Source organism: Rhincodon typus, chromosome 19 (genome assembly GCF_021869965.1).
Source record: "Rhincodon typus isolate 14 chromosome 19, sRhiTyp1.1, whole genome shotgun sequence".
Lineage (NCBI taxonomy): Eukaryota > Metazoa > Chordata > Chondrichthyes > Orectolobiformes > Rhincodontidae > Rhincodon > Rhincodon typus.
This window is the reverse complement of record NC_063350.1, coordinates 54123533-54150417: the sequence shown is the minus strand read 5'-3', so window position 1 is coordinate 54150417 and position 26885 is coordinate 54123533. Positions and strand designations below refer to the sequence as shown.

The following is a 26885-nucleotide window of genomic DNA, read 5'->3' as shown; positions in this document are numbered from 1 at the left end:
CCACACTTCTATCAGCTCCGATGAAGAGTCATCTAGACTTGAAACATTAGCTTGCTCTCTCTCCACGGATGCTGCCTGAGCCACTGTGATTTCCAGCATTTTTGTTTTTGGTACAGATTCCAGCATCTGCAGTAACTTGCTCCTACCTGTGTTGTATACAAATCCTGGCCATAAGCAATCTTGACTATGTCATTACAAATTGATCATAGTCATCTCTGTGAAGGAGAAGTAATTAGAAGTAACCTTAAAATTGTCACCTGCAAGGCAAATTCACAAAGACAATCTAAGGGCTCATAGACTACACAAGGGCACAGGCCTAGTTTCCTCTCATTTTGAACTGTGAGAATTTGCCAATATGTTATTATATATCATGTTGCTTTTCTTTGGTAATGTGGAGGGGGTCACAAGGTTTCAGTAATCCAACCACATTTATGATCTCTTCTACATTTGCACAGCAAAGCTTGTGTTGTATACATCCAAATAAGGTCCACTTTGTCAAAGTTCCATGTACAACGACTGCATGGCTCTACTTGTCAAAGTTCTCCAAATTCCACTGTATGGAGGACTATGTTAAATTGTCAATTGTGTCTGTTGCAAATGTTGACTGTTCATATTACTAAGGACTAGTTCTGTTTCCGAATTTCCCCACTTACATTCGTTGGAACCACAACCAATGGATCCAACGGCTGCAGGGGTTATCGTCATAACGACTGTGCTACAATGAAGGCACAGAGAAACTGAGCCAGCAAGTCTAGTACCAGCACCAACTTCCAGCAGATGTCAAAGCCTCCACAGAAAGGAGTTCCAGTTGAAGATCAGGGTGCAGGGAAGGTACAGGGGGATTACAGTCTATTGTCCCTGTTGCCATTTCCACCAGGAAAGCAATGTTCAATGCCACCACAGACTGCAGATGTCCCAAGACAATAGTTATCGATATATGTCATCTGCTTGATTGGGACTTGTGGCCTCAAAGAATGAGTGGCCATCCTATCTGAGTGATTATCAAGGCAACAGTGCTAAATTGTCGCACAACTGGATGCTTCCAGTGCTCCAGTGGGAACCTGTGCGGGATCTCTCAATCTTCAACCCACAAACATATTAAGGCTTTTACCAGTGTGGCTTGTGACAGACCACATTGCTTTTCATTCTTTATGGCAAAGTCAATGCTGCAGCCAAGATGGCAGGCTTTGCCAACATTGCTGCCTTTCTCTAGGCTCAAGGCACTATAGACTGTAGACATGTTAAGAGCACCATATCATAAGCTGACTTCATCAAGAGGAAAGGGTTCCATTTCATCAATCTACAAGTCTGTTGTGATCATCGATACCACATTAGAAGTCTGCGCCAGGTACCCTGGAATCTGCAATGAAGCCTATGTCCTTAAGAACTCCCACATTCTTGCTTCAGTTCAAGGGCAGATGCATTTCAAGGATAGTTACTGGGTAACTCACCCACAGTGAGTGTGGCTGATGACTCCATTAAGCAGACAATAGGCCTCCTGAAGATGCAGTTCCGATGCTTGAATCAGTCTGTGGGGGTTTTACAGTACAGTACAGAAAGAGCGTGCTGCATAATCCTTTCATGCTGTGCTCTGCAAAAAGAGGGGGGGGTGTGATAGATGCTGGAGAGCTGGGACAATGAAAGTAGTCTTCCAGGGAGGAAGATTAGGACATTGATCAGGACGAACATCAACGTCAGTGGTGCCTCATCAGGTGCAACAAGCCAGTCAGGATTTAACTGACACCTGCTTCCACTGGATCTGCTTTGGGTGCAGGCCCAGGTTGTGCCTTCGTCTTTGGTCTAGGGGTATGGTTCTTGCTTTGGAATGTATTGAGCAATGACATGTGAGTGATTCTGTGTTCAAATCCTGAACGTGCCAGTGTTTACTGCCCTTTAAGATGTGCAGAGAAAGAAATTAAAAAATAAATGAGGGCAACTTTTCAAAGAGAGAGTGGTTTTTGTGTGGAATGAACCATCTCAAAACCTTTGCCGCCTGAAGAGGAGAACGAATTTCATCCAAGGTGCTCCTGGCGCAAGAGGCAAGCTACTGTGCGTTGCACGCCATCCGTATCAGAGGCAGAGTTGGAGGAACCTGACCCAGTGCTGTAACGCCACAGGTAGAGCTACATTTAAAAAAAACTGGCCTGTGTCCTTGGATTCAGAGAGGGAAGGATGCATGATTGTAACAAGGTCACCCAGGTGGACCTCATAGAGTGTGAGTTCCAATTTGGGACTGGTTGACAGATAAAAACAGAATTGTCAAAGGTTCTGTTCACTCTGAGAGCTGGCCCTGAAGGAGCTGGATCAATATCTAGGTCTTTCCATGTGTATATAAAAGGTAACTTGGTGACATGATACCAGCCTCTGAGGTGTTATTTCACTGACTAATGCCTTGTATAGTTTTAGTAAACACCCCCCTCCCCCAATGCTGTATCATTCTCTGATTTGGCTGTCAATGCATTTTACTTTTATGCAGCGATTATCACTAGGCCATTCATTTCTTCATAGACATGTAATCAGTCAAAACAAAACAATGGTTTTCCTCCCTTTCATGTTATTTTCTCGTATGGACCCCAGAATATAAGTGGAAAATATGTCCCACAGTCCAAATTAACTTCTAGATTCAAACTCAAAACGAGTTGCTGCTAAAAAAAAGATACACTTGTAGAAGCTTTCTATCTTGCACTCAGCAGGGCAATTCACAAGAATAACCATTCAAGGGAAAAACTAATGTTTAGACTGGGGTTTAGACTGCATGAGAGGAGAGTGCTCACAACATAAAACTTGGTTTTCCCTTTGAATTGTTTTTGTGAATTGCCTTGATTGCAAGATGAAAAGTTTCAACAAATATATTCTTGTTCAGCAACATTCAGGTTCTGTGCTGTCAAATGATACATGAGGATGTCACAAATCTCAGTCAGCTGAATTCTAATCTTAGACTGGCACCAATTAAAAAACATGAATAGACAAAACTTTCGTGTGCTTCCTCACAATGCAAAAATGTAACAGATGCAAGTGTGTTTTCAATTTAGTCCATTTCCCTAAAGTAAAGATTTACAGCTGGTTATAGGGTGCAGTACTACATTATGTTCTGTCTGCTGAATATCCTCCTGTGTTTCTTGTTTCTAGTGGAATATGACAAGGAAATTTTCCACCAGCGGCGACATCACAGAGAGTTCAGGTTTGACCTCTCAAAGATCCCAGAGGGGGAGGCAGTGACAGCTGCAGAATTCCGAATCTATAAGGACTATACCAGGGAACGTTTTGAAAATGAGACTTTCCACATAACAATTTACCAGGTTCTGGAGGAAAACACAGAGAGGTGAGTGAAGGCAGAGGGACATGGTGAAATTGATTAGAAGTAAAAGAGAGTTTCAAAGCACATCTGACTCAAGTGTGGAACACTGACAAAGGCATTCAGACATCATGGGCAATGCTTCATCCAGGAAGCCCCTACACTGGCATAGCTAGAAGTAAGTCGGATTCTTGAGCAGACGGGAAGGAGCTAGTGATAGTTCTAATGCCCGCTTTCGCCTGTTCAGACACCACTCTGCTCTACATGCAACATTCTGATCTCCACCACAGAACAATGAAAGCTGAATTATAATGCTGTAGAAAGTACAGAATGAAGTTATGACTGAGAAAATATTTCCATACCAAGAGGCTAAGACTACCCCAATAAACTACCCCTAATAAACTCCCAATAACAATCCGTAATTATATTCTATAATGTAAAGTTCAGCTGGCTCGTAACCCAAACTCCAATGCCAAAGAGGATGTAGTCTACTGAGGTTAAGGTGAAAAAAATGTCTGACAGTTGTTCCTATACTAGATGTTCTGTTCCGTGCTCCATCAGGCCCTATCCTCCCCTGCCTTTCTCATCTGTGCCCCTCAGACTGTGCCATCAGGCCCTGTTCTTCCTCTCCCTCTGATCTATGCCCCTCACACTGATCTTCAGGCCCTCCGTTCCTCTCTCCCTCTGATCTGTGTCGCTCAGACTGATCTTCAGGCCCTGCCCTCCCTCTCCCTTTGATCTGTGCCCCTCAGATGGAAATGTAGTTGTCTTGTAAAAGGAAATGGCTGGCTTTCACCCTTCAACTGATGGCTGAGACTCTCACTCACTTAATCCAAAAGGTTACATTCAGAAGCACGCAAATGCATGTTAACAGCCTTCTTAATGAAATGGGCATCCCTGCCACATTGCTGCAGGTTTACCACCTCACTGTGGACTTCATTTGACACACAGTTTCAGTCATCAGGATTCCTACTTGTTTGCTCCCATCCAATTCCATAGACTTTCCTATCATTGAAACAACTTTGGCACGAGACTAAATTCCATTCCATGTTTAATATTACCTCTAATTCATCATGCTGGGGCAGCACAGTGGCTCAGTGGTTAGCACCGCTGCTTCACAGTGCCAGGGATCTGGGTTCAATTCCACCCTGGCACGACTGTCTGTGTGGAGTTTGCACATTCTTCCCGTGTCTGCGTAGGTTTCCTCTGGGTGCTCCCATTGTCCAAAAATGTGCAGACTAGGTGGATTGGCCATGCTAGATTGCCCATTTTGTTCAGGGATGTGTAGATTAGGTGGGTTGTAGGGGGATGGTCTGAGTAGGATGGTCAGTGTGGACTTGTTGGGCCAAAGGGCCTGTTTCCACACTGTGGGGATTCTATGAAAAAAAATCATGGCCTGTGAAATAACTCCACGGAGGCTACTATCCTGTCACCCTTTATTTACACATGATCAGTACAAGGACTCTGACCAGCTAGCTCAGAGTCAGTCCCTAGAGTAGGGAGAATCTCTGAGGCTGCTGTTTATATCTGTCAACAGGACTCCCTGATTGGTCCAGGTTAACAGCCGCAATCAGGAAATGCATACTCAATGAGATCCATCTGGCCCTCATTCCAAACACTACAGTATGTTATACAAAATAGTGTTATTGCCTGGAGCAAAGAAAAGCTACTAGGAGCAATGTCCTTATTTCTCTGTGAATGCCCTAACCAATCAAGTGTCCTCTAGAAATCAAGCGTAACTCCAGAATAGAAATAGAACACAAAAAGCATAGAAACTAGGAGCAGGAGCAGGCCATTCGGCCCCATGAATCTTCTCTGCCATTCATGGCTGATCCTCTATCTCAACACAATATCCCTTTCCCCATATCCCTTGACACCTTTAGCCTCCAGAACTCTTTTTTTCTTAAATATGTTCAGGGACTGATCTCCCCAGCCTTCTGTGGTAGAGACTTCTAGAGTCACCACCCTTTAAGTAAATGTGGCCTCAATTCAGTTCAAAATAGCCTACTGTGTATCTTGAGACCATAAACCCATTTTCTGAACATCACACCTGCATCTAGTCTTGTCAGCCCTCTCAAAATGTTATATGTTTCACTCAGATCCCCTCACATTCTTCTAAACTCCAGTGAATACAGGTAATCTATCCTCATATGGCAAACCTGCCATTTGAGGAATCAGTCTGGTGAATCTTTGCTGAACTCCCTCTATGATAAGTTTATTTCTTAGGTAAAGAGATCAACAGTACAAACAACACTCCAGTTTTGGTCTCACCAAGGCCTACACAGTTGCACTAAGATTTCCTTGCTCCAGTATTCAAGTCCTCTGGTATTGAAGGCCAATGCACCAAGTCCTAAATGCTTGCTGCACCTGACATACAAGGGCAACCTGGGACCTTTGAATATCAAGACTTCCCAATTTATCACCATTTAAATATTACACTGCAATTCTGATTTTCCTAATGAAGTAGACAACTTCAGACTTATCCACACCATACTCCATCTGCCACTCATTTGCCCAAACACTCAACTTATCTAAAACACCCTCAGAATTACATCCTCCCTGCCACTCACAATTCTACCTTGTATAATGTTGTCAGCAAACGTGGAAATATTATATTTGATTCTCTCATTCAAATCATCAATATGTATTACGAATAGCTGGGGCCAAAGCACTGAACACTGCACTACTTTCATTCCTGCTTTCCAATTCAAAAATGATCTATTTATTCCTACTCTCTGTTGCCTGTCTGCTAACCAATGTCACCAAAGCAGTGACCAAATACCCGCTGACTGACCTCTCAGTCAATGCAACAAAGCAAAACCAGAACTGGGATGTTTTAGAAAAGAAGTCTGTTTTAGAAAAGAAGTCCGTATTGTAAACTATTTGAAGTCTTTCTGGAAAACTTTGATTGGGTACAAAGAAGGTATTTCCACCTGTGACGGAGTCTAAATTGGTCCATAAATACATATTAATGACTCATTAATTGAATAAAGATTTCAGAACCAACTTCTTCACTCAGAAAGTGGTTAGAATACAGAACTATTACCATGTGAAGTGAATGTCATCATCATATTTAAGGGAAAGTTAGATGGACACATGAAGGATAAAGGAATAGAGGTCTGTGAATCTGTGTGATTTTGTTATGCTGATAGCATTAGACAATGTAGTTGTGCTGCAGTGGGGAGATTCATATGGAATATAAATACCAAGGCAGACTAGTTGGGCCCAATAGCCTGTTTTTGCATTATACATTCATGTAAGGAAATTACATGAGAATAGGCCATAGCAGAGACTAGGCTGAGGTCTGTATGATTTTTGTACAGATAGTTGTTGGATGCATTGCCATGTTTACACTACCTACTCTCTCCCAGCTGGATCGGTAAGGGATTAAATATGTTTTATTGTAGTTACAAGTGGATGTGCATTGGTTGTTCCAGTGTTGCTATGCTCGAAACAATAACATAGATCAGGGATGCCACTGTTATACTCGGCTTTGACGTAAAGCTCCTTACACTGGAAAGTGGGAGTAGTATGAGTAGGGTCTCGTTCTTTCAGATTGCATTTTGTCAGTCTACATTAGACTACGAAGTAAATGAGCCATGTTAAAGGAATTTGCATCTTGATGTCTGTGATATTTATTTTTGATGGTTTTTAATACAGTATCAGTCACTGTACATTTATAACACATATACTTTGACCACTGTGGAATTTATACATGTAACAATACTGAAAAAGTATTTGCCATTGTCTGCCAGTAGTAGCTGTCACCATTTATTGTGCCTTGACATTGTATGGCAAATTACACAGAAACAAAAATTGGCAAATTTTTGTCTGCTGTATCTTTTTTGATGGCTGGAGAAAGCTTAGTGTTGATGATTAATTGGGAAGCTGCAACATAAAGTACCTTTTAATGAGGGTTACAGGGCAGGGGGTGTAAATACAGAATTGGCGGACTGCGTTGCCCAAGGGCTTAGAGCACAATGTAAAATATTGATTATAAGTACCTCTGAATGTTAAAGTGGTCAGACATGGCTCACTCTCACCTTTTGAGTCAGAAGGTTGTAGGTTTAACACCCATTCCAGAGATTTGAGCAAAAAGATCATAGGATTTACACTTGAGAGTAGGCTATTTGGTCATAGAGTCATAGAGATATACAGCATGGAAACAGACCCTTTGGTTCAACTCATACATGCTGACCAGATATTCTAAATTAATCTCGTCCCAATTGTTAGCATTTGGCCCATCTAAACTCTTCTTCTTCATGTACCTATCCAGATGCCTTTTAAATATTGTAATTGTACCAGCCTCCACCGCCTCCACTGGCAGCTCATTCCATACACGCATCACCCTCTGCGTGAAAAAGTTGCCCCTTAGGTCCCCTTTAAATCGTTCCCTCTCACCTTAAACCAAAGCCTTCTAGTTTTGGACTTGCCTACCTCGGGGAAAAGACCTTGGCTATTCATCCTATCCATGTCCCTCATAATTTTATAAACTTCTATAAGGTCACCCCTTAGCCTCCGACACTCCAGGGAAAATAGCCCCGGCCTATTCAGCTCTCCCTGCAGCTCAAACCCTCCAACACTGGCAACATCCTTGTAAATCTTTTCTGAACCCTTTCAAGTTTTGCAACATCTTTCCTATAGCAGGGAGACCAGAACTGTCAAGCTGACTTGGTTGTGGTCTCAAGTCAACATTTTACACCATCCTCTATAACCCTTAATAAAAAGAACTGAGGATGCTGTAAATCAGGAACAAAAACAAAGTTGCTGGAAAAGCTCAGCAGGTCTGACAGCATCTGTGAAGGAAAAAACAGAGTTAACATTTCAGGTTCGGTGACCCTTCCTCAGAACTCAAACTTTGTTTTTGCTCCATAACCCTTGACTCCTTTGTCTATCAAAAATCTGACTAAATCTTGAATACATTCAATGATACAGCCTCCACTGTTTCTAGGGAAGATAATTCCACAGACTGACTACGCTCCAGGAGAGAAAATTTCTCATCATCTCTGATTTAAAAGAGAAATCTTGTTTTTAAACTACGTCCCTTAATTCCAGCCTCCCCTGCAAGAGATAACATCTTCCCTGTATCCACACTAGCCCATTTTCAGAATATTCCTCATCTAACATCTTTGATAGTTGAATCAAGGTTCCTTGACACTGTTTAAAATAAGAGATAAGTTCTTCTGGTATCCTGACGAACATTTATCCCTCAATTAAAATCACTGAAACAGATTATGTGGGGATTTATCTCATTGCTTTTTATGGGAGTTTCTATGAACAATTTAGCTTCTGCATTTCCATTCATTACAATAGTAATTGTAACTACCCACTTTAGATTATTTCATCAATTGTGATACACATTATATCATTCTGAGATCATGAAAAATATTTAAATGCAAGGTCTTTCTTTTTATCTGACAGCACAACCAGAGGGGAGGCGGCCAAAATCAGTATGGTTTTAAAAAGAATCAAATTGTCAACTTCTCAGATTTGTCAACGTCAGGAAATTTAGAGCAATTTCAAGATAATGAATACATGAACATACAAACCAGGAGCAGAAGTGAGCCAAACTGCCCCTCAAGCCACCTCGTGCATCCAATAAGATTGCTGTTGATCTGAATGGGGCCCTATCTCCACTTTCTTGATCTACCCTGATTACCCCTTGACTTCCTTGACAATCAAGAATCTATCTAACTTGGCCTTAAAAATAATCAATGACCAAAACTGCACCACAGACACACAACTATCTTAAAAAAATGCTCCTCATCTCCATCTTAAATGGGAGACCCCTTTAATTTTTAAACGTAATCTCCTTGTTCTAGGCTCTTCCACAAGGAGAGAAATTCTCCCAGCAGTCCCTGACAGATCCTCCCAGGATCTTATGTGTTTCCACAAGATCTGTCTGTCAGGGCAGAATCTTGTAGCAGCCTGAACGATGTGGGCTCTCGTGAGAAATGTGAGAAAAAGCAAGGCCTATCTTGTGTCAGGAATACTGCACCTTGGAACTTTGTTCTGGGTGTCAAGGTGAAATACTCGCCAGGAAGCGGACAGTTGCCTATTAAGGAGGATTATCGTTCTATTCAGGGTTATTTTTCTCCTGAAGTGAGACCAAGGCAGATATTAAGGGAAACTAAAGTGTGTGGCATAGCTTTTACTTTTGAAAGGGAGAGGTGTCTTGAATGAGTGAGTGGGCAGTGCAGAGGATAGTGTAGGGTTAGTGGTCCCAAGGGTTGGGGAGGGCCCACCACAAACCCTGGGTCCCTGCCCGCAAGACAGGGCGCCATTCTTTGCTTGCCTGCCATCTCTGCAGCAAAACTCAGAAACCATGCAAAACAGCCCTGTATTAACAGCACTGGTGTGAGTATGCAATAGCCATTTAAAGGTGGCACCAGATCCAGTCCATTCCAGGATAATCTGGCAGTGCCAAGTTGTTCTGGGTACAGTGAGTGGTTGAATGGGGCTAGATTTGGAGAAGATGTAAGTGTGGAGTAGGTATTTAATGACGCAAGATGTATTGAGTAAACTTGTTTGGTGTCATGAACAGAAACCTTTTGTAAAACTCAACAAAATGGGCACAGCGGAATAAGTAGAATTCAGTCTATAGTGAACTTTCTCAGCTCCAAAACTCCAGTGGATACAGATCCAATCTGAGCAATCTTTCCTCAAAAGTTAATCCCATCTCCACCATTCCTAGGAATTAGTCGAGTGAATCTTCTTTGAACTGCTTTTAATACTGTTATGTCCTTTTGTAAATAAACAGAACAAACTGTACGCAGTGTTCTTGATGTGAGTTCACCAACGCCCTCACAATGTCAGCAAAGCATTACCACATTTCCATTCACTCACCTTGCACAAGAAGCAACATTCCATTTGACTTCCTAATCACTTAGTGTACCTCCATACTAGCTTTATGTGATCAATGTATCAAGACACTCAGATCCACCTGTCCTTCACAGTTCTATCATCTCTCTCCAACTAAATACAGCAATATGCTTCTTTTCTACTCATCCTACCAAAATGGAATAGATAGAGTCATAGAGATCAACAGCACAGGAAAAAGCCCTTTGGCCCATCCTGTCAAGACCAGTCAAACACAATTGCCTAACTGATCTAATCTTATCTTCCAGCACTTGGCCTGTGGCTTGTATGCCTTTGAATCACAAGTGCACATCTAAATACTTTTTAAACGTTATGAAGGTTTCTGCCTCTGCCACCCTTACAGGCAGTGAGTTCCTGATTTCCCACCATTCTCTGGGTGACGAAGTTTTTCCTCACATCTCCTCTAAACCTCTGCTCCTTAGCTTGAATCCCTGCCCCGATTATTGAATCCTCCAGGGTGAAAAGTTTCTTCCTGTCTACCCTATCTATGACCTCATAATGTTATACATTACAACCATGTCTCCTGTCAACGTCCTCTGCTCTAAGGAAAACGACCCCAGTCTCTCCAATCTCTTTTCAAATCTGAAATTCTCCAGACCAGACAACATTCTGGGAAATCTCTTCTGCACCCTCTCCTGTGCAATCACATCTCTCCTATAATGTGGATTCCAGAACTACACACAGTACTCCAGCTGTGGCCTAACCAATGTTTCATAAAGTTTCAGCATAACCTTCCCACTCTTAAACTCTATGATTTGACCAATAAAGGCAAGTGCACCATTTGCCTTCTTAGCCACTTTATCTACCTGTCCCGTTACTTTAAGGGACCAGTGGACATGCAATCCAAATCTCTCTCATCCTTGGTGCTTCCCAAGGTCCTACCGTTCATCATGTATCCCCTTGCCTGGTTTGTCCTGCCCATGTCGATTACCACACATTTATCTGGATTGAATTCCATTTGTCACCGACCAGCCCAAGTAAACCAGCCTGTCTATATCCTTTAGTAGTCTAAGGTTATCCTTCTTACAATTTACCACCCAAAAATCGAAAGCTTTCCCTCCAGCACCATCTCTCCAGCCATGAATTCAGCTGGATTAACTTTCTATTTCCATACTCACTCACTCATACATAGCACTTGAAGTAATCCAAAGACTACCACCTCCTGTTCTTTAATCTACTTCCTAATTTCCTGAATTCTGCTTTCAGGAACTCATCCATTTTCTTACCTTGGTCGATGGTACCAATATGTACCACAATCTCTGGCTGTTTGCCCTTCCTCTTCAGAATGCCTGCTGGCATTCAGTGACACCCCTGATCCTGGCATCAAAAGAGACAATATACCATTCTGGAATCACTTATATGGCTGGAGAAACAGCTGAATGTTTCCCTTACAACTGAATCCTCTACCACTACAACTCTGCAGTTGTTTCCCCTCCCCTCATGCAGCAGACCTATCCATGAAGCCATGAAGTTGGCTGCCATTGCTTTCCCTCGCACCATCACCTCCCCCAACAGAATCCAAAATGGTAGCCTCCCCACATGTTCACCACGGACAAACTGAAGCTTCCATGATTTTCCACATATCACAGGTGTGGGCTCTGCTGCCATGACTTCTTTTCAACTCCTAAGTAACTCTCCTTTGTAAAAAAATTATGCTTAAGTAAAAATACTTCTAACTTACTTCCCTTATGCTGGCTGCTACTTTGCTTATTTATATTGCTAATATTGGCCAACTTTCACTTATTCCTATCACTTCTCAGTCAATCCCTTCTTCAATTTTTTTAAAAATCATAAACCAATCAACATACCACTTTTCTGTGGCATTACTGTTTTGATTTGTTTTCCCAATCAGCGGGCCCCTGAAGCTATAGCTGTTAAACTAGGATTCCCTTCTCTCTGCTCAGTTGAAGGATATAGCCTTACAAACTATAAACCCTGAAAAGGACCTTACAAACTATGAACGAAAAACCAAAAGTACCTCTGCCCTGCACAGTGAATTCCCATAGTGCACCCGACTTCCAGTAACACACACTCACATGGGTTGTACTTCACTCTGAATGTGCCTTCTCCCAACTGCTTGTGTGAAGCCAATTGTTCATACTTTCCCATATTCTGCCAAACCTTTGCCTATTCACTTAACCTATCTATATCCCTGTGCAGACTCCATTTCCTATTGATAACTAACCTTCCTACTCATAGTATGTCATATATCACAAACAACATACCCCTTTGACTGTTTGCAACAGGCATACTACTTTACTGCACCCAACACAAGACTGTACTTGTAAAACTCAAAACATATAGTGTCCAACATTAAATGTGATTTCGAAAGTTGACAATACTTGCTAAATTATATTGTCTGTGCCAAAAATTACGTTGACCAATTTAAGATTGTCTGTCTGGTTCGCAGTTTGACACACTTGTGCTTACGAAAAGTTATATTAATTAATATACAAGACCTCATTATGTGCAGATAGAAAGAACACATACATTGTGTCTGTTTCAATGGTGGCAGCCATTCTCTGGTCCATTCCTCAGGGCAATACTTTGACCAATCGAAGTCATCATGCCTTGTTAATTTAAGCAAAGCTTGGGAATTAACTGTTAGTCATCATCTAGCTTGCAACATCTCCACCAATCAAATCTACTTGCCAACTAATCAGTGCTCTCTTCTCATATAGTATAAAATGTTGCTCCCCTTTACATTAGTATTCTTGCATATGTCATTGTGAACACAAGACCAAAAGCTTTGAGATAATCCTATTTTTCTCCCTACTTATCAGCAAAATCGGCAACCACACATTAATTTAAGACATTTGCATGGACGGTAAATAATTGAGGCTTCAGCACTGATCCCTGTGGTACTCAAACTCATATGTCTTGCTGACTCAAAACTATCCCATTTATTTCCTGTTATATAATCAATCCACTTTGAGGTAACATGTTGAGGTAATATGTTACCTCCTACAACACAAGCTCTTATTTTGTGTAATAACCATTGATGTGTCATCTTATCAAATGCTTCCTGGCAACCCATGTACAGCACACCTCAGACCTTGCTTTATCCATGTTAATTGTTGCTTCCTCAACAGACTGCAACAAAGTGGTCAAGTATGACTTCCCTTTCACAAAACCATGCTGACTCTGCCTAATTGTGTTGAGATTTTCTAAGTTCCCTGCTATGACCTCCTCATTAATAGATTTGAGCATTTTCTCAGGAACAAATGTTAAGCTAACTGGCTTACAGTTTCCTACTTTCTTGATTTAAATCTATTAATTAAATAAGAAGAAATCTAAATTGAACATGAATATGAATTATTCTGTAGAGATCAAAACTGTCTATTTAGTAAGTAACCCTTATCCTAACCCTAAGAATATGATTAACTTGCACTGTGGACTTAGAAAGGGATCTGGGTATTTCCAGTGACCAATGTCGCCTCCACACTGTGGAAACGAAGAGCAGACTGGGTGACTGCTTTGCAGAACATGTACGTTCTGTCTGCAAAGAAGATGCTGAGCTTCCAGTTGTCAGCCACTTCAACACACTGCCATGTTCCCTGACCACTATCTCTGTCTCAGGCTTGCTGTCATGCTCCAGCAAAAGAATAACACCTCATTTTCCTTTTGGGAACTCTTCAGCCTTCTGGACTCAAAATTGAATTCAACAATTTTAGGGCTTCAGCATTTTCTCCCATGACCCTACCCCAACCCCGACACATCAGGCCTTGTCCAGACATGGGCTGTAACTACATACAACCCATTGTCAGTTATTAATGATCCTCATTAGCAACTATTTATTCTTCCAGGCTGACCTTTACCCAATCCTTTGTCTGTTCAACTGTTTTTCTCTCTCTTTCAAATCTATCTCCACTATCATTCATTCCTCACACCCCACCCACACCAACTTCTGCATAAACACCAACCTTTTCCAGGCTACCATCAGTTCTGAAAAAGAATCACTGGACCCAAAACATTAACTCTGAGTTCTCTCCACAGATGCTGCCAGACCTGCAGAGTTTTTCCAGCAACTTCTGTTTTTGTTTCTGATTTCCGATTTCCAGCCTCTGTGTCCTTTCGGTTTTTTTGGGCACTTTCAATGTTCAGGCAATTCAAAAAGCACGTACAATATAGATCTACAGATGTTATATACTATGTACTGGCTGTTCCTTTTTGCTGTACTGTGTTTAAAAGTGTTGACATACACAAACACACATGCAATGGAAATTTAAGAGAAAACAGCAATGATACATGTCCAATGTAAAGTGGATAAACTATAAGGGCAGCTTATTGAACCTCAAATTGCAATCTCAAGATAAGGTGATTCAGAATATAGGGCAGCATGGTGGCTCAGTGGTTAGCACTACTGCCTCATAGCCCCAAGGATCCAGGTTCAATCCCAGCCTTGGGTGATGGTCTGTGTGGAGTTTGCACGTTTTCCCTGTGTCTGCATGGGTTTCCTCTGGGTGCTCTGGTTTCCTCCCACAGTCCAAAGATGTGCAGTGTAGGTGGACTGACCATGCTATAGTGCCCAGGTATGGTTAGGTTAGGTGGGTTAGACATGGGGAAATCAAGGGTAGGGTAATGGGATAACAAGGTGTAGAGCTGGATGAATACAGCAGGCCAGGCAGCATCAGAGGAGCAGGAAAGCTGACATTTTGGGTCTGGACCCTTCTTCAGAAATGGGGGAGGGGAAGGGGGCTCTGGAATAAATAGAGACGGGGGGGAAGGCGATGATGGAAGGTGGATAAAGGAGCAGATAGGTGAAGAGAAGACGGACAGGTCAAAGAGGCAGAGATGGAGCCAGTAAAGGTGAGTGTAGGTGGGGAGTTGGGATGGGGTTTGGTCAGTGGAGGCGGGGATGAGCTGGGCAGGTTTGGGGATGGGGCTGGGAGTGGGAGTTGGTCAGTGAGGTGGGAGGACCGAATAGGTGGGAGAAGAGACGGACAGGTCAAGGAGGCGAGGACGCGCTGGGCTGGTTTTGGGATGAGGTGGGGAGATTTTGAAGCTTGTGAAGTCCACATTGAGACCATTGGGCTCCAGGGTTCCCAAGCGAAATATGAGGTGCTGTTCCTGCAGCCTTCGGGTGGCATCGTTGTGGCACTGGAGGAGACCCAGGATGGACATATCGTCCAAGGAGTGGGAGGGGGAGTTGAAGTGGTTCGTGACTGGGAGATGTTTGTCGCGAACCGAGCATAGGTGTTCCACAAAGCGGTCTCCAAGCCTTCGCTTGGTTTCCCCAATGTAGAGGAGGCCACATCGGGAACAGCGGATACAATATACCACATGAGAAGATGTGCAGGTGAACATCTGTTTAATGTGGAATATCTTCTTGGGGCCTGGGATGGGGGTGAGGGGGGAGGTGTAGGGGCAGGTGTAGCACTTCCTGCAGTTGCAGGGAAAAGTGCCGGGGGTGGTGGGGCTGGAGGGGAGTGTAGAGCAGACAAGGGAGTCATGGCGAGAGCAGTCCCTCTGGAAGGCAGATAAGGGTGGGGAGGGAAAAATGTCCTTGGTAGTTGGGTCAGATTGCAGGTGGCAGAAGTGGCAGAGGATGATGCGTTGAATCCGGAGGTTGGTGGGGTGGTACGTGAGGACAAGGGGGATTCTGTATTTGTTATTATTGCGAGGAGGGGGTGTGAGGGATGAATTGCAGGAAATGTGAGAGATGCGGTCGAGGGCGTTTTCGACCACTGTGGAAGGGAAATTGCGGTCCTTGAAAAACGAGAAATTCTGGGATGTCTGGGAGTGGAATACCGCATCTCCAGAGCAGATGCAGCAGAGGCGAAGGAATTGGGAATAGGGGATGGCATTTTTGCAGGAAGGTGGGTGAGAGGAATTCTAGGTAGCTGTGGGAGTCGGTAGGCTTGAAATAGATATCGGTTTCCAGGTGGTTGCCCGAGATGCAGACAGAGAGGTCCAGGAAGGAGAGAGAGGTATCGGAGATGGTCCAGGTGAACTTATGGTTGGGGTGGAAGGTGTTAGTGAAGTGGATGAGCTGTCCGAGCTCCTCGTGGGAGCACGAGGCGGCGCCGATACAGTCTTCGATATAATGGAGGAAGAGGTGGGGGATGGGGCCAGTGTAGCTGCAAAAGAGGGGCTGTTCCACGTATCCTACAAAGAGGCAGGCATAGCTTGGGCCCATGCAGGTACCCATGGCCACCCCCTTTGTCTGTAGGAAGTGGGACCCAACCCGAAATGTCAGCTTTCCTGCTCCTCTGATGCTGCCTGCCTGCTGTGTTCATCCAGCTCTACACCTTGTTATCTCAGATTCTCTAGCATCGGCAGTTCCTACTATCTCTGTAGGATAATAGGTCTGGGTGGGATGCTGTTCGGAGGGGTGGTGTGGACATGTTGGGCCAAATGGCCTGTTTCCACACTGTAGGGATTCTATGATCTAAGAAGACCTAATTGTGGTGTATTAAATATTAAATAGATAGAAATGGAAAGTCCATTATAAATCTTCTACCTTGTGTTTATTTCTTATACTTAGATAGTACAATTACCATCCATACTCTCCATCCCATGCTCAAATTAATCTTTGAAATACAGCAATTGAACAATACTCCCTTTGCTGAATGAGCTACTTGGGAAACATGTTAATGGGTTCTGCACTATTGTCTATCGCAAGCCTACTTTCACTCATCCATGTACTCATATCTTTGTATAGCTGAACGTTATATAGGATTTGCCTTATCAGCAGTCTTGTAGATATTGCCCTAGACATTTGCTCACCTTGAAAGCTTATCCCACTGTAGTGGCTTTACCAAGATCAGCCAGGTGGATCTCATAGAATATGAGTTCCCTGATTGGACCAGATTAACAGCCCCAATCAGGGAGCCCTGGCTGACAGATAAAAAGCGAATTGTCAGACATTCTGACACTTCTCAAGAGTGTCTGGCACTTCGGAAATAAGTGAACCATAGCACATCGGATATCTCCACATTAGTAAAGATAAAGACACCATAGTCTTACCAGACCACTGGACTGCTTTCTCATTAGAGAGAGGTGACTGTTGATGGTTTAGCCTGAGGGTCACCACACCTCAAGCGAGGGGAGAGGTTGAGAAGAATTCTTCATGGTAACTTCAGCCAGTGCAGGAATTGAACCCACGCTCCCACGAACGCCCTCCCCCATTTCTGAAGAAGGGTCCAGACCCGAAACGTCAGCTTTCCTGCTCCTCTGATGCTGCTTGGCCTGCTGTATTCATCCAGCTCTACACCGTGTTATCTCAGATTCTCCAGCATCGGCAGTTCCTACTATCTCTGAACCCATGCTGTTGCTTTACACTGCATCGCAAACCAGTCTCCTGGCAACTAAGCTAAACCAACTCCCTTTCCATGCCAGTGAGGAGGCAGTCACTGAAATCTAAGGCCTCATGTAGACAGAACTACAGGCTCACAGCAGGGCAAAAATGGCATTACCGTTGGTTATGAAGGTGACTTTGGTAATTAAACTTCATTCATGTATCTCTTTCCAGGCTGGAACAGGTGATATTTGCAACATCTCATTGTCTGCTATCCACTGGTACTTGAGAAAGCTCATTAAGGCTTTACATGCAAATGAACTGCATTTATTCTACTTTCTCTCAATAGAGAGAAGCAAGTGGAGTGAGTGTTCCCTTCCTGAGAAATGTTAGCTTCTCTCACACAGTGACACTAACTGCACCCACATCACTTTGCATATCAAATAAGAGAAGTACTGGAACTGCAAGTCTTACATTTGTTATGCAGGGACCTAGTGACACTGTACATGGAGTATTGTGTACAGTTTTCCATAGAATCCCTACAGTGTGGAAACAGGTCATTTGGCCCAAAGGGTCCACACTGATCCTCTGAACAGCATCCCTCCCAGACCCATTCCCCCTACCCCTATCCCTGTAACTCTGCATTTCCCATGGCTAAGGCACCTAACCTACACATCCCTGAACACTATGGGTAATTAGAATGGCCAATCCACATAACTTGCACATCTTTGGAGTGTGGGAAGAATCCTGAGCACCCAGTGGAAAACCATGCAGACACAGGAAGAACATGCAAACTCCACACAGAAAGTCACCCAAAGATGGTATCAAACCCGAGTGCCTGGCACTGTGAGGCAGCAGTGCTGACCACTGAGCCACCGCGCCTTTTTGTTTCCTTACCTAAGGAAAGATATACTTGCCATAGATATTGCAATTAAGAATAACCAGACTGACTAATGGAATGTTGGGATTGTTTAATGAGAAGAGATCAAGGAGCCAGTATTTCAGGAGAATGAGAGGTGAGCTCATTGAAACATGCAAAAATCGTACAGAATAAATGCAGGAAAGCTATTTCCCATTGCCTAGAAAGTATCTAGAAACAAGGAACATGATTTCACATTAAATGGTAACCATGAGGAGGAATTCCTTCCCTCAAAGGATGGCAAGTCTTTGGAGTTCTCTACCCAGAGGGTTGTGGAGGCTCAGTTATTGCATATGTCCAAGACAGAGATCAATAGATTTTGAGATAATATATTTCAAAGGATATGGGATAGTGCAGGAAAAAGGTATTATGGTAGAAAATGGTAGACCAAACTGAAAGGACTGATTTGCCTGCTCCTGCACCTATTTCCTATGTTCAACAGAGATGAACTTCACACTCTCAGATAGCCGCCCAGCACAGGTATGAACAAATTCAGTGCATCATATAAGTCAATTTCCATTCTTCTGGCAGCAGCCATAATGTTGTCATTCCACAGGAGTAGGATGTACCATCAGAATTTGAGCCAGCGCCACAAACCAGAGATTGATTACTGGGTTTTGAGGGCTATGAACTGGCCACCTAACTCTTGACACTGGTGTACAACATAAGCAGCACATACGCAATAAAAGCAACATACTGTCACATGGACTGTGACTGAGAGACTTGAGTGCTTAAACAACACGTCCAATGCCTGAATTGCTCTGGAAGAACCCTGACTGTTTGTCAAAACCTGTCATAATCTGCTGTATTGCACACAGCCTCACCATTATGAGGGCACAACATGTCATTAGATGTACAAGTGCCAAGACGTTAGATTAATATGAAACTCTTTTGGAAACAAACATAAAATGATAGATTCCCAGCATTAACAACCCCCAATATAGATACATCTGGCTGACTACATCAAAGAAATGTGTGCAAACAATTTCCCATTAGATAAATAATGTCCTAGTGGTTCAGTTCTGGTTGAGGCAGGAAATATTACTTTCAAGGACAATTTAATGTACTAATTGTTCATGTACATCTTCTGACGAGGAGATAAACCTGACTGTTCCCACCAAAATCTTCAAACTATCAAATCATGCTGACATACATTTCATAAATTAGTATTCTGTCAAATCATGTATTGATTAACCTGTAAAGAAATCTGACCAAGTAGTTTCAGCTGTATCCAATGATCTGTTAAAGACATAATTTTGAAGGAAATGGAGATCTTCTGATTATCCCATATATTTTCTCTCAACATATGAACATAATAACCAGGAACAGGATTAGGTCACTCGATAAGATCATCTGCCCTAGTCCTCAATTTCTCTTTTGTGCCAACTCAGAATAGCCTACAACTGTTTTTCATTTCAAAGATTTATCTACCTCCTCTTTAAATATTTTCAGTGATCTAGCCTCCACAACTGTCTGGAGTGGAGAATTTCAAACATTCACTACCCTCTGAGAGGAGAGTATTATTCTGTAACTATGTCCTATAGTTCAAGATTCCCCATGAGTGGAAACATCTTCTCAACACCTACCCCCATCAAGCCCCCTTGAAGTTTTGTAAGTTTCCATAAGATCATCCCTTATTCTTCTAAAGTCTAATTAATTGAGGCCTAACCTGTTTCACCACTCTGGATAAGTCAACCCATTCACCCCAGAAATCAGCGCAGTGAATCTTGTTTCAACTGCCTCCAATGCCAGTGGAGCCTTTCTTAAATGTATCTATCAATCGAAACTGTACACAATACTTCAGGTGCAGCCTCACCAACACCCTGTAAACATAAAAATGAAAGCCATATTTCCATTTGCCTTCTTAATAATTTTCCATACCAAATAGTAACTTTTTGTTCTTCATGCACAAGAACACACAGATCCCTCTGTGCTGGACCTTTTTGAATTCTCTCTCCATTTAAATAATGGTCTGCCTTTTGATTCTTCTTACCAAAGTACGAGTTTAGACTTTCCTACATTAAATCCCATCTGCTAGGTTTTTCTCCCCACTCACATAACCGACAAGACCATAAGATATTGGAGCAGCATTTAGCCATTCAGTCCATCAATTGGTAAATCTGCTCCAACATTCAATCATGGCTGTTACTCAACCCCATTCTCCTGCCTTCTCCCTGTAACTCTTGATTCCCTTACTAATCAAGAACTTATCTATTTCTTATTTAAATACACTAAACGACTTGGCCTCCTCAGCTTTCCATAGCAATGAATTCCACAGATTCACCACCCTCTGCCTGAAGAAATTTTTCCTCATCTGAGTTCTAAAGGTTTATTCCTTCACTCTGAGGCTGTGCCCTTGGGTCCTAGTCTCTCCTTTAGGTGGAAACATCTTGTCTATGTCCATTCCATCCAGGCTTTTCAGTATTCTGTAAGTTTCAATGAGAACCTCCTCTTATCATTCTAAATTCCATCGAGTACAGACCCAGAGTCCTCAACTGTTCCTCACATTACAGCCCTCCATTCCCCAGGATCATTCTTGTGAACCTCCTCTGGACCCCCTCCAATACCAGCACATCATACCTTAGATACAAGGCCCAAAACTGCTCACAGTATTCCAAACGCAATTTGACCACAGCCTAATACATTCTAAGCCGTACATTGCTTCTCTTATATTCTAGCCCTCCTGAATTAATGCTAACATTGCATTTTCTTTCCTAACTGCCAACAGAACATGCATGCTAACCTTAAGAGAATCCTCAACTATGACTCCCAAGTTGCTTTGTGCTTCAGATTTCTGCTGCCTTTCCCCATTTAGAAAATAGTCCACACCTCTATTCTTCCTATCAAAGTGCATAACCTCACACTTTTCTACATTGTTTCCATCTGCCATTTTTTTGTCCACTCTCCTAACCTGTCCATGTTCTTCTGAAGCCTACTTGCTTCCTCAACACTATCTGTCTCTCCACCTATCTTTGTGTCATGTGCTAACTTAGTAACAATGTACTCAGTTCCAATATTTACATAATTAATGTAAAACATGAATAGCTGTGGTCCCAACAGTGACCTCTGCAGAATTCCATTAGTCACCAGTTGCCATTCTGAAAAACACCCATTTCATCCCAGTCTTTGTCTTCTTCTAGTCAGCCAATCCTCTATTCCATGCCAGTACCTAGTCCCTACCTAACACCATGGGTTCTTATCTTACTTAGTCTCCTGTGCGGCATTCTGGAAATCCAAACACACCACATCCACTGGCTCTCTTTGGTCTAACTTGCTTGTTAATTCCTCAATGAACTCTAACAGATTTTTCAGACATGGCCTCTCCTTGACGAAGCTGTGCTGACTCAGCCCTGTTTCACAATGTGCTTTCAAGTACTGCACAATCTCATCCTTAATAATGGACACTAAAATCTTACTAATGACCGAGTTCGGGTTAACCAGCCTATAATTTTCTGTCTTCTGACTCATTCCCTTCTTAAACAGGGCATTACATTAGCCATTTTCTGGTTGTCTGGGACTCTCCCTGTCTCCAGTGATTCCTGAAAGATCACCACCAATACCTCTACAATCTCCTCAGCTATCTCCTTCAGAACTCTGGGGTGTCGTCCATCTGGACCAGGTGATATATTCACCTTCAGACTTTTCAGTTTCTTCAGCACCTTCTCCTTACTGATGGCCACTATGCTTACATCTGACCCCTGACTCTTTTGAAGTTCTGGTATGTTGGGCTGGCTTCTTCCACTGTGTACACTTGTTTCTCTCTGACTTTGTATATCTAAAAATACTCTTGAAATCTTCTTTCATATTTCTAGCTAGCTTACTCTCACATTTGATCTTCTCCCCCTTTATTGCTTTTTTAATGTCAAAAATGTGGAGCTGGAAAAGCGCAGCAGGTTGGACAGCATCCAAGGAGCAGGAAAGTCAACGTTTCAAGCCAAAACCCTTTGTCAGGACTGGGGAGTGGGAGGGGAGCCCAGAAATAAATAAAGGGAATGGGGCTGGGGGCAGAGTAGGTGAGATGGAAATAGGTGGATGCAGGTAGAGGGTTACTGTGGTTGGTCAGTGGGAAGGGTGGAGTGGATAGGTGAGTCAGAAGGTGGACAGGTTGGGGAAGGAGAGATTTTGAAGCTGATGAAGTCAATATTCAGGCCATTGAGCTGTAAACTCCCAAGGCAAAATATCAGGTGTTTTTCCTCAAGTTTACGTTTGGCCTCATTCTGACAGTGGAGGAGGAAAAGGATGGACATGTCAGCAGGGTAATGGGAGGGGGAGTTAAAGTGGATGGCAACCGGAAGGTCGGGTTGGTTGGGGCGTGTACAGCGCAGATGCTCTGCAAATCGGTCCCCGAGTCTGTGTTTGGTCTCCCTGCTATAGAGGAGACCACATCAGGAGCAATGGATACAGGAAATGAGGTTAGACGAAGTGCAGGTGAATCTCTGACAGATTTGGAAGGATTGTCGGGGGCCTTGGACAGAGGTGAGAGAGGTGTAGGGGGAAGTGTTGCACCTCCTGCAGTTTCAGGCAAAGGTACAGGGTGTGGTGGAGGGGTTGGTAGGGAGTGTGGAGGTGATGAGGGAGTCATGGAGTGAACAGTACCTGTGGAAAGTGGACAGGGGTAGGGAGGGAAGTATCTTTTTGGTGGTGAGGTCTGATTTTAGATGGTGGAAATGTCAGAGGATGATGCGTTGCATTCGGAGTTTGTTGAGGTGGTATGTGAGGATTAAGGGGACTCCATCCTTATTGTTGTTGGGGGAAGGGGGTTTGAGGGCAGAAACACGGGAAATGGGGGAGACGCAGTTGAGGGCATCCTTACTAACAGAGATGGGGAAAATATGGTCTCTAAAGTAGGAGGATATTTGGGAAGTCCTAGAATAGAACACCTCATCCTGGGAGCAGATGCGGCGGTGGCAGAGGCGGAGGAATTGAAAGTATGGGATAGAACTTTTGCAGGATGGTGGATGAGAGGAGGTGTAGTCAAGAGAATTGTGTGAGTCAGTGGGTTTGAAATGGATGTCAGTGGTGAGTCGGTTACTGGAAATGGAGAAGTCCATGAAGGGGAGCGAGGTGTCAGAAATGGTCCAAGTGAATTTGAGAGCGCGATGGAAGGTGTTAGCAAAGTTGATGAACTGTTCGAGCTCCTCATTGAGAGCATACGGCAGCACCAATACAGTCGTCAATATAGCGGAGAAAGAGGTGAGGGATGGTGCCAGTGTAGTTGTTGAAGAGGGACTGTTCCATGAACCCTACAAAGAGGCAGGCTTAGCTGGGCCCATACAGGTGCCCATAGCCACGTCTTTGGTTTGTATGAAGTGGGAGGAATCGAAAGAAAAATTGTTGAGGGTGAGGAACAGTTCTGCCAAGCAAATGAGAATGTTGGTGGAGGGGGACTGAGCGGGCCTAAGGGAAAAGAAGCGAGGGCTTTTAGGTCATCCTCATGGGGGATGCAGGTGTACAGGGACTGAACATCCATGGTGAAGATGAGGCATTGGGGGCCGAGGAATCGAAAGTTTTGGAAAAGATGGAGAGTATGAGTTGTGTCCCCAACATAAGTGGGGAATTCCTGGACCAAAGGGGAAAGAACAAAGTCAAGATAGGAGGAGATGTGCTCGGTGGGGCAGGAGCAGTAGAGACAATGGGTCGAACGGGGCAGTCAGGTTTATGGATCTTGGGTAGGAGATAGAAACGGGTGGTGCGGAGTTGGGGAACTATCAGGTTGGAGGCTGTGGACGGGAGATCTCCTGAGGTAATGAGGTTGCTGATGGTCTGGGTGATGATGGCTTGCTTTTTCAGTTGTCCTCAGCTGGTTTTTAAAGACTTCCCATGACTCTGGATGCATACAAATTTTCACCATATTGTATACTTTTTCTTTTGCTTTAATGCTGTCCCTGACTTCCCTTGTCAGCCAATGTTGCCTAATCCTCTCCTTAGTATGTTTCTTCTTCCTTGGGATGGAATTTCTGCTGTGCCTCCCAAATTAACCCCCCCATGAACTTCTGACATTGCTGCCCTACTGTCTTCTCTGCTAGGCACCCCCTCCAAGCAACTCTGGCCAGCTCCCCTCTCATGTCTTTGTAGTTCCTTTTACTCAATTGTAATATTGTTACCTCTGATTCTAGCTTCCCCCTCTCAAACTGCAGGGTGAATTCCATCATACTATGGTTTGTGTCCTTAGGGATTCCTTCAAGTTAACCTCCCTAGTCAAGTCTATCTCATTACATATCACGAAATCCAGAATTGCCTGCTCCCTTGTGGACTCTATCACAAGCTGCTCCCAAAAACCATCTCGTAAATATTCCACAAATTCCTTTTCTTGAGATCTATTACCAACTTGGCTTACTTAGTCCACCTGCATATTGAAGTCCCCTGTAACTATTGCAACAGTGTTTTTCTTAAATGCCTTTTCTATTTCTTAATTTATTTCCTGCCCCACATCCTGACTACTGCCATGGGGCCTGTACATAATTCCCATCAGAGTCTTTCTTCCTTTGCGGTTCCTCAACTCTACCCTCAAAGATTCTACACCTTCCGCCCCTATATCACTTCTTGCTATTGATATCTACATATCCTTGCAGATTCATTATGTATTCATCACAACATACCCTGTCACCTGTTTTCCTATCATCAGCAGATTTGGATACATTACATCTGCCCCCTCCTCCAAATCATTAAAATAGATTGTAAATAGTTAAGGACGTAGGAATGATCCTTGTGGCACTGCACTAGTTACATCTCTTAAATCTGAAAACAATCCACTAATCCATCATCTGTGTCTTCTTTGTATTAACCAATCCACAATCCATGTAAATACATTACCCCCAATACCATGAATCTAAATCTTGTGCAATAATCATTTAATGTGTCACCCTATTGAATGCCGTCTGGTGATCCATATCCACATCTCATATCACTGTTGTCCATGATGGTGTATGGACATCTACAATGCTGTTAGGAAGGGAGTTCTGGATTTTTGACCCAGTTATAGCAAAGGAATAGCAATGTAGTTTCAAATCGAGATGGTATATGATTTGAATGGGAACATGCAGATGGTGATGTTCCCATGCATTTACTGCCCATGTTCTTCTAGTTGGTAGAAGTTGCAAGTTTGGAGGGCACTGTTGAAGAAAGTTTGGCGAGTTGCTGCATTGCATCTTGTAAATCTTTTTTTCGTTAACAGGATGAGGGCATTGCTGGCTAGGTAGCATTTATTGCCCATCCCTAATTGCCCAGAGAGCAGTTCAGAATCAACCACATTGCTGTGGGTCTGGAGTCACATGTCTGGAGACCGGGTAAGGATGGCGATTTCCTTCCCTAAAGGACATCAGTGAACAAGATGGGTTTTTCCAACAATCAACAATGGATTCATGGTCATCATTAGATTCTTAATTCCAGATATTTTATTGAATTCAAATTCCACCGTCTGCAATGGCGGGATTCGTACTCAGGTCCCCAGAATGTTATCTGGGTCTCTGGATTAAACAGTCCAGCGATAATACCACTAGGCCATCGCCTCCCCTAAATGCAATATAAATTATATTTTTTTAATCAACCTGTTTGGACATGTAATGAAGTGCTTCTGTGGTCAACACATCTTGAAGTGGGACTTAAACCCTGATCTTCTAGCCCAGAGGTATGGATACTACCACAACTAAATAAATATCTTTGATACAGCTGATCTATTTTTCTCATTGATTTTTTGCTTCTAATGTAAATCAGGGGGCTTTCAACTGCAAGGTTAAAGTTGGGATTAGGATAGTTGAATTCTTCAGATATTTTCTAATCAAACTATTCAGGTTATTACATACACCTGGACCAGTTGGGACATGAGCCCAGGTTTCCTGGCTCAGAGATGAGAACACTAGGACTGTACCACAAGACCCCCTAGTTGAGGTGTTTTTGTCTGTTTTTCTTAATCAACCTTTACAGTGATGTTATTATATACCTCTAGAGCAAGTGGGACTTGAACCCAGGTCTCCTGGCCCACAGGTAGAGATATTACCACTGCAACATGAGAGTCCCAAGTTAAGCTATTTAGTTTTGTGATTAAAATCAGATAGAGGTGACAAATGATGGCAAGCCCTGCTAAGGTGCACTATGGGTAATGTCATTTTTATTATTGCATCAATAAACACATTTCAATTGGACATTAAATACTGAAGCTTTGCCACCAAACCTTTGTATGGGTCACTAAAACCAACAGTGCTTTGTTTTCTTTGAAAAGCACATTCATCAGTTTGCAGTTTAAAAAGTATGTTTTTACTACCATAGTGGGGGTGATGCACTGTGCTGGCAGATTGTGAATATTTTCCATTTAGTGAGGTCCTAAATTTTTAGTGAATGGATATTATTAAACATCCACACGTGATCACATCTGTATTAAATTTTGAAAGATACAAGGCTGCTTTTGATTTGCTATCAATCCACAGGGACAAAGTATAATTTTAAAGTCAAAGCCATATGAGATTGAAGTAAGAGATAGTAGGAACTGCAGATGCTGGAGAATCTGAGATAACAAGGTGTAGAGCTGGATGAACACAGCAGGCCAAGCAGCATCA

The 26885-nt window shown here is 43.1% G+C and overlaps 1 protein-coding gene across 1 annotated transcript in view; it reads left to right on the top strand.

Moving 5' to 3' along the window:
* Window positions 1-26885, top strand: part of LOC109922835 (bone morphogenetic protein 7-like) — a 103535-nt gene that overhangs the window by 39142 nt on the left and 37508 nt on the right. Inside the window, exon 2 of the mRNA XM_048608190.1 lies at window positions 3130-3322. Coding sequence (XP_048464147.1) covers window positions 3130-3322 — 193 coding nt within the window. The remainder of the gene's footprint in view (window positions 1-3129; window positions 3323-26885) is intronic.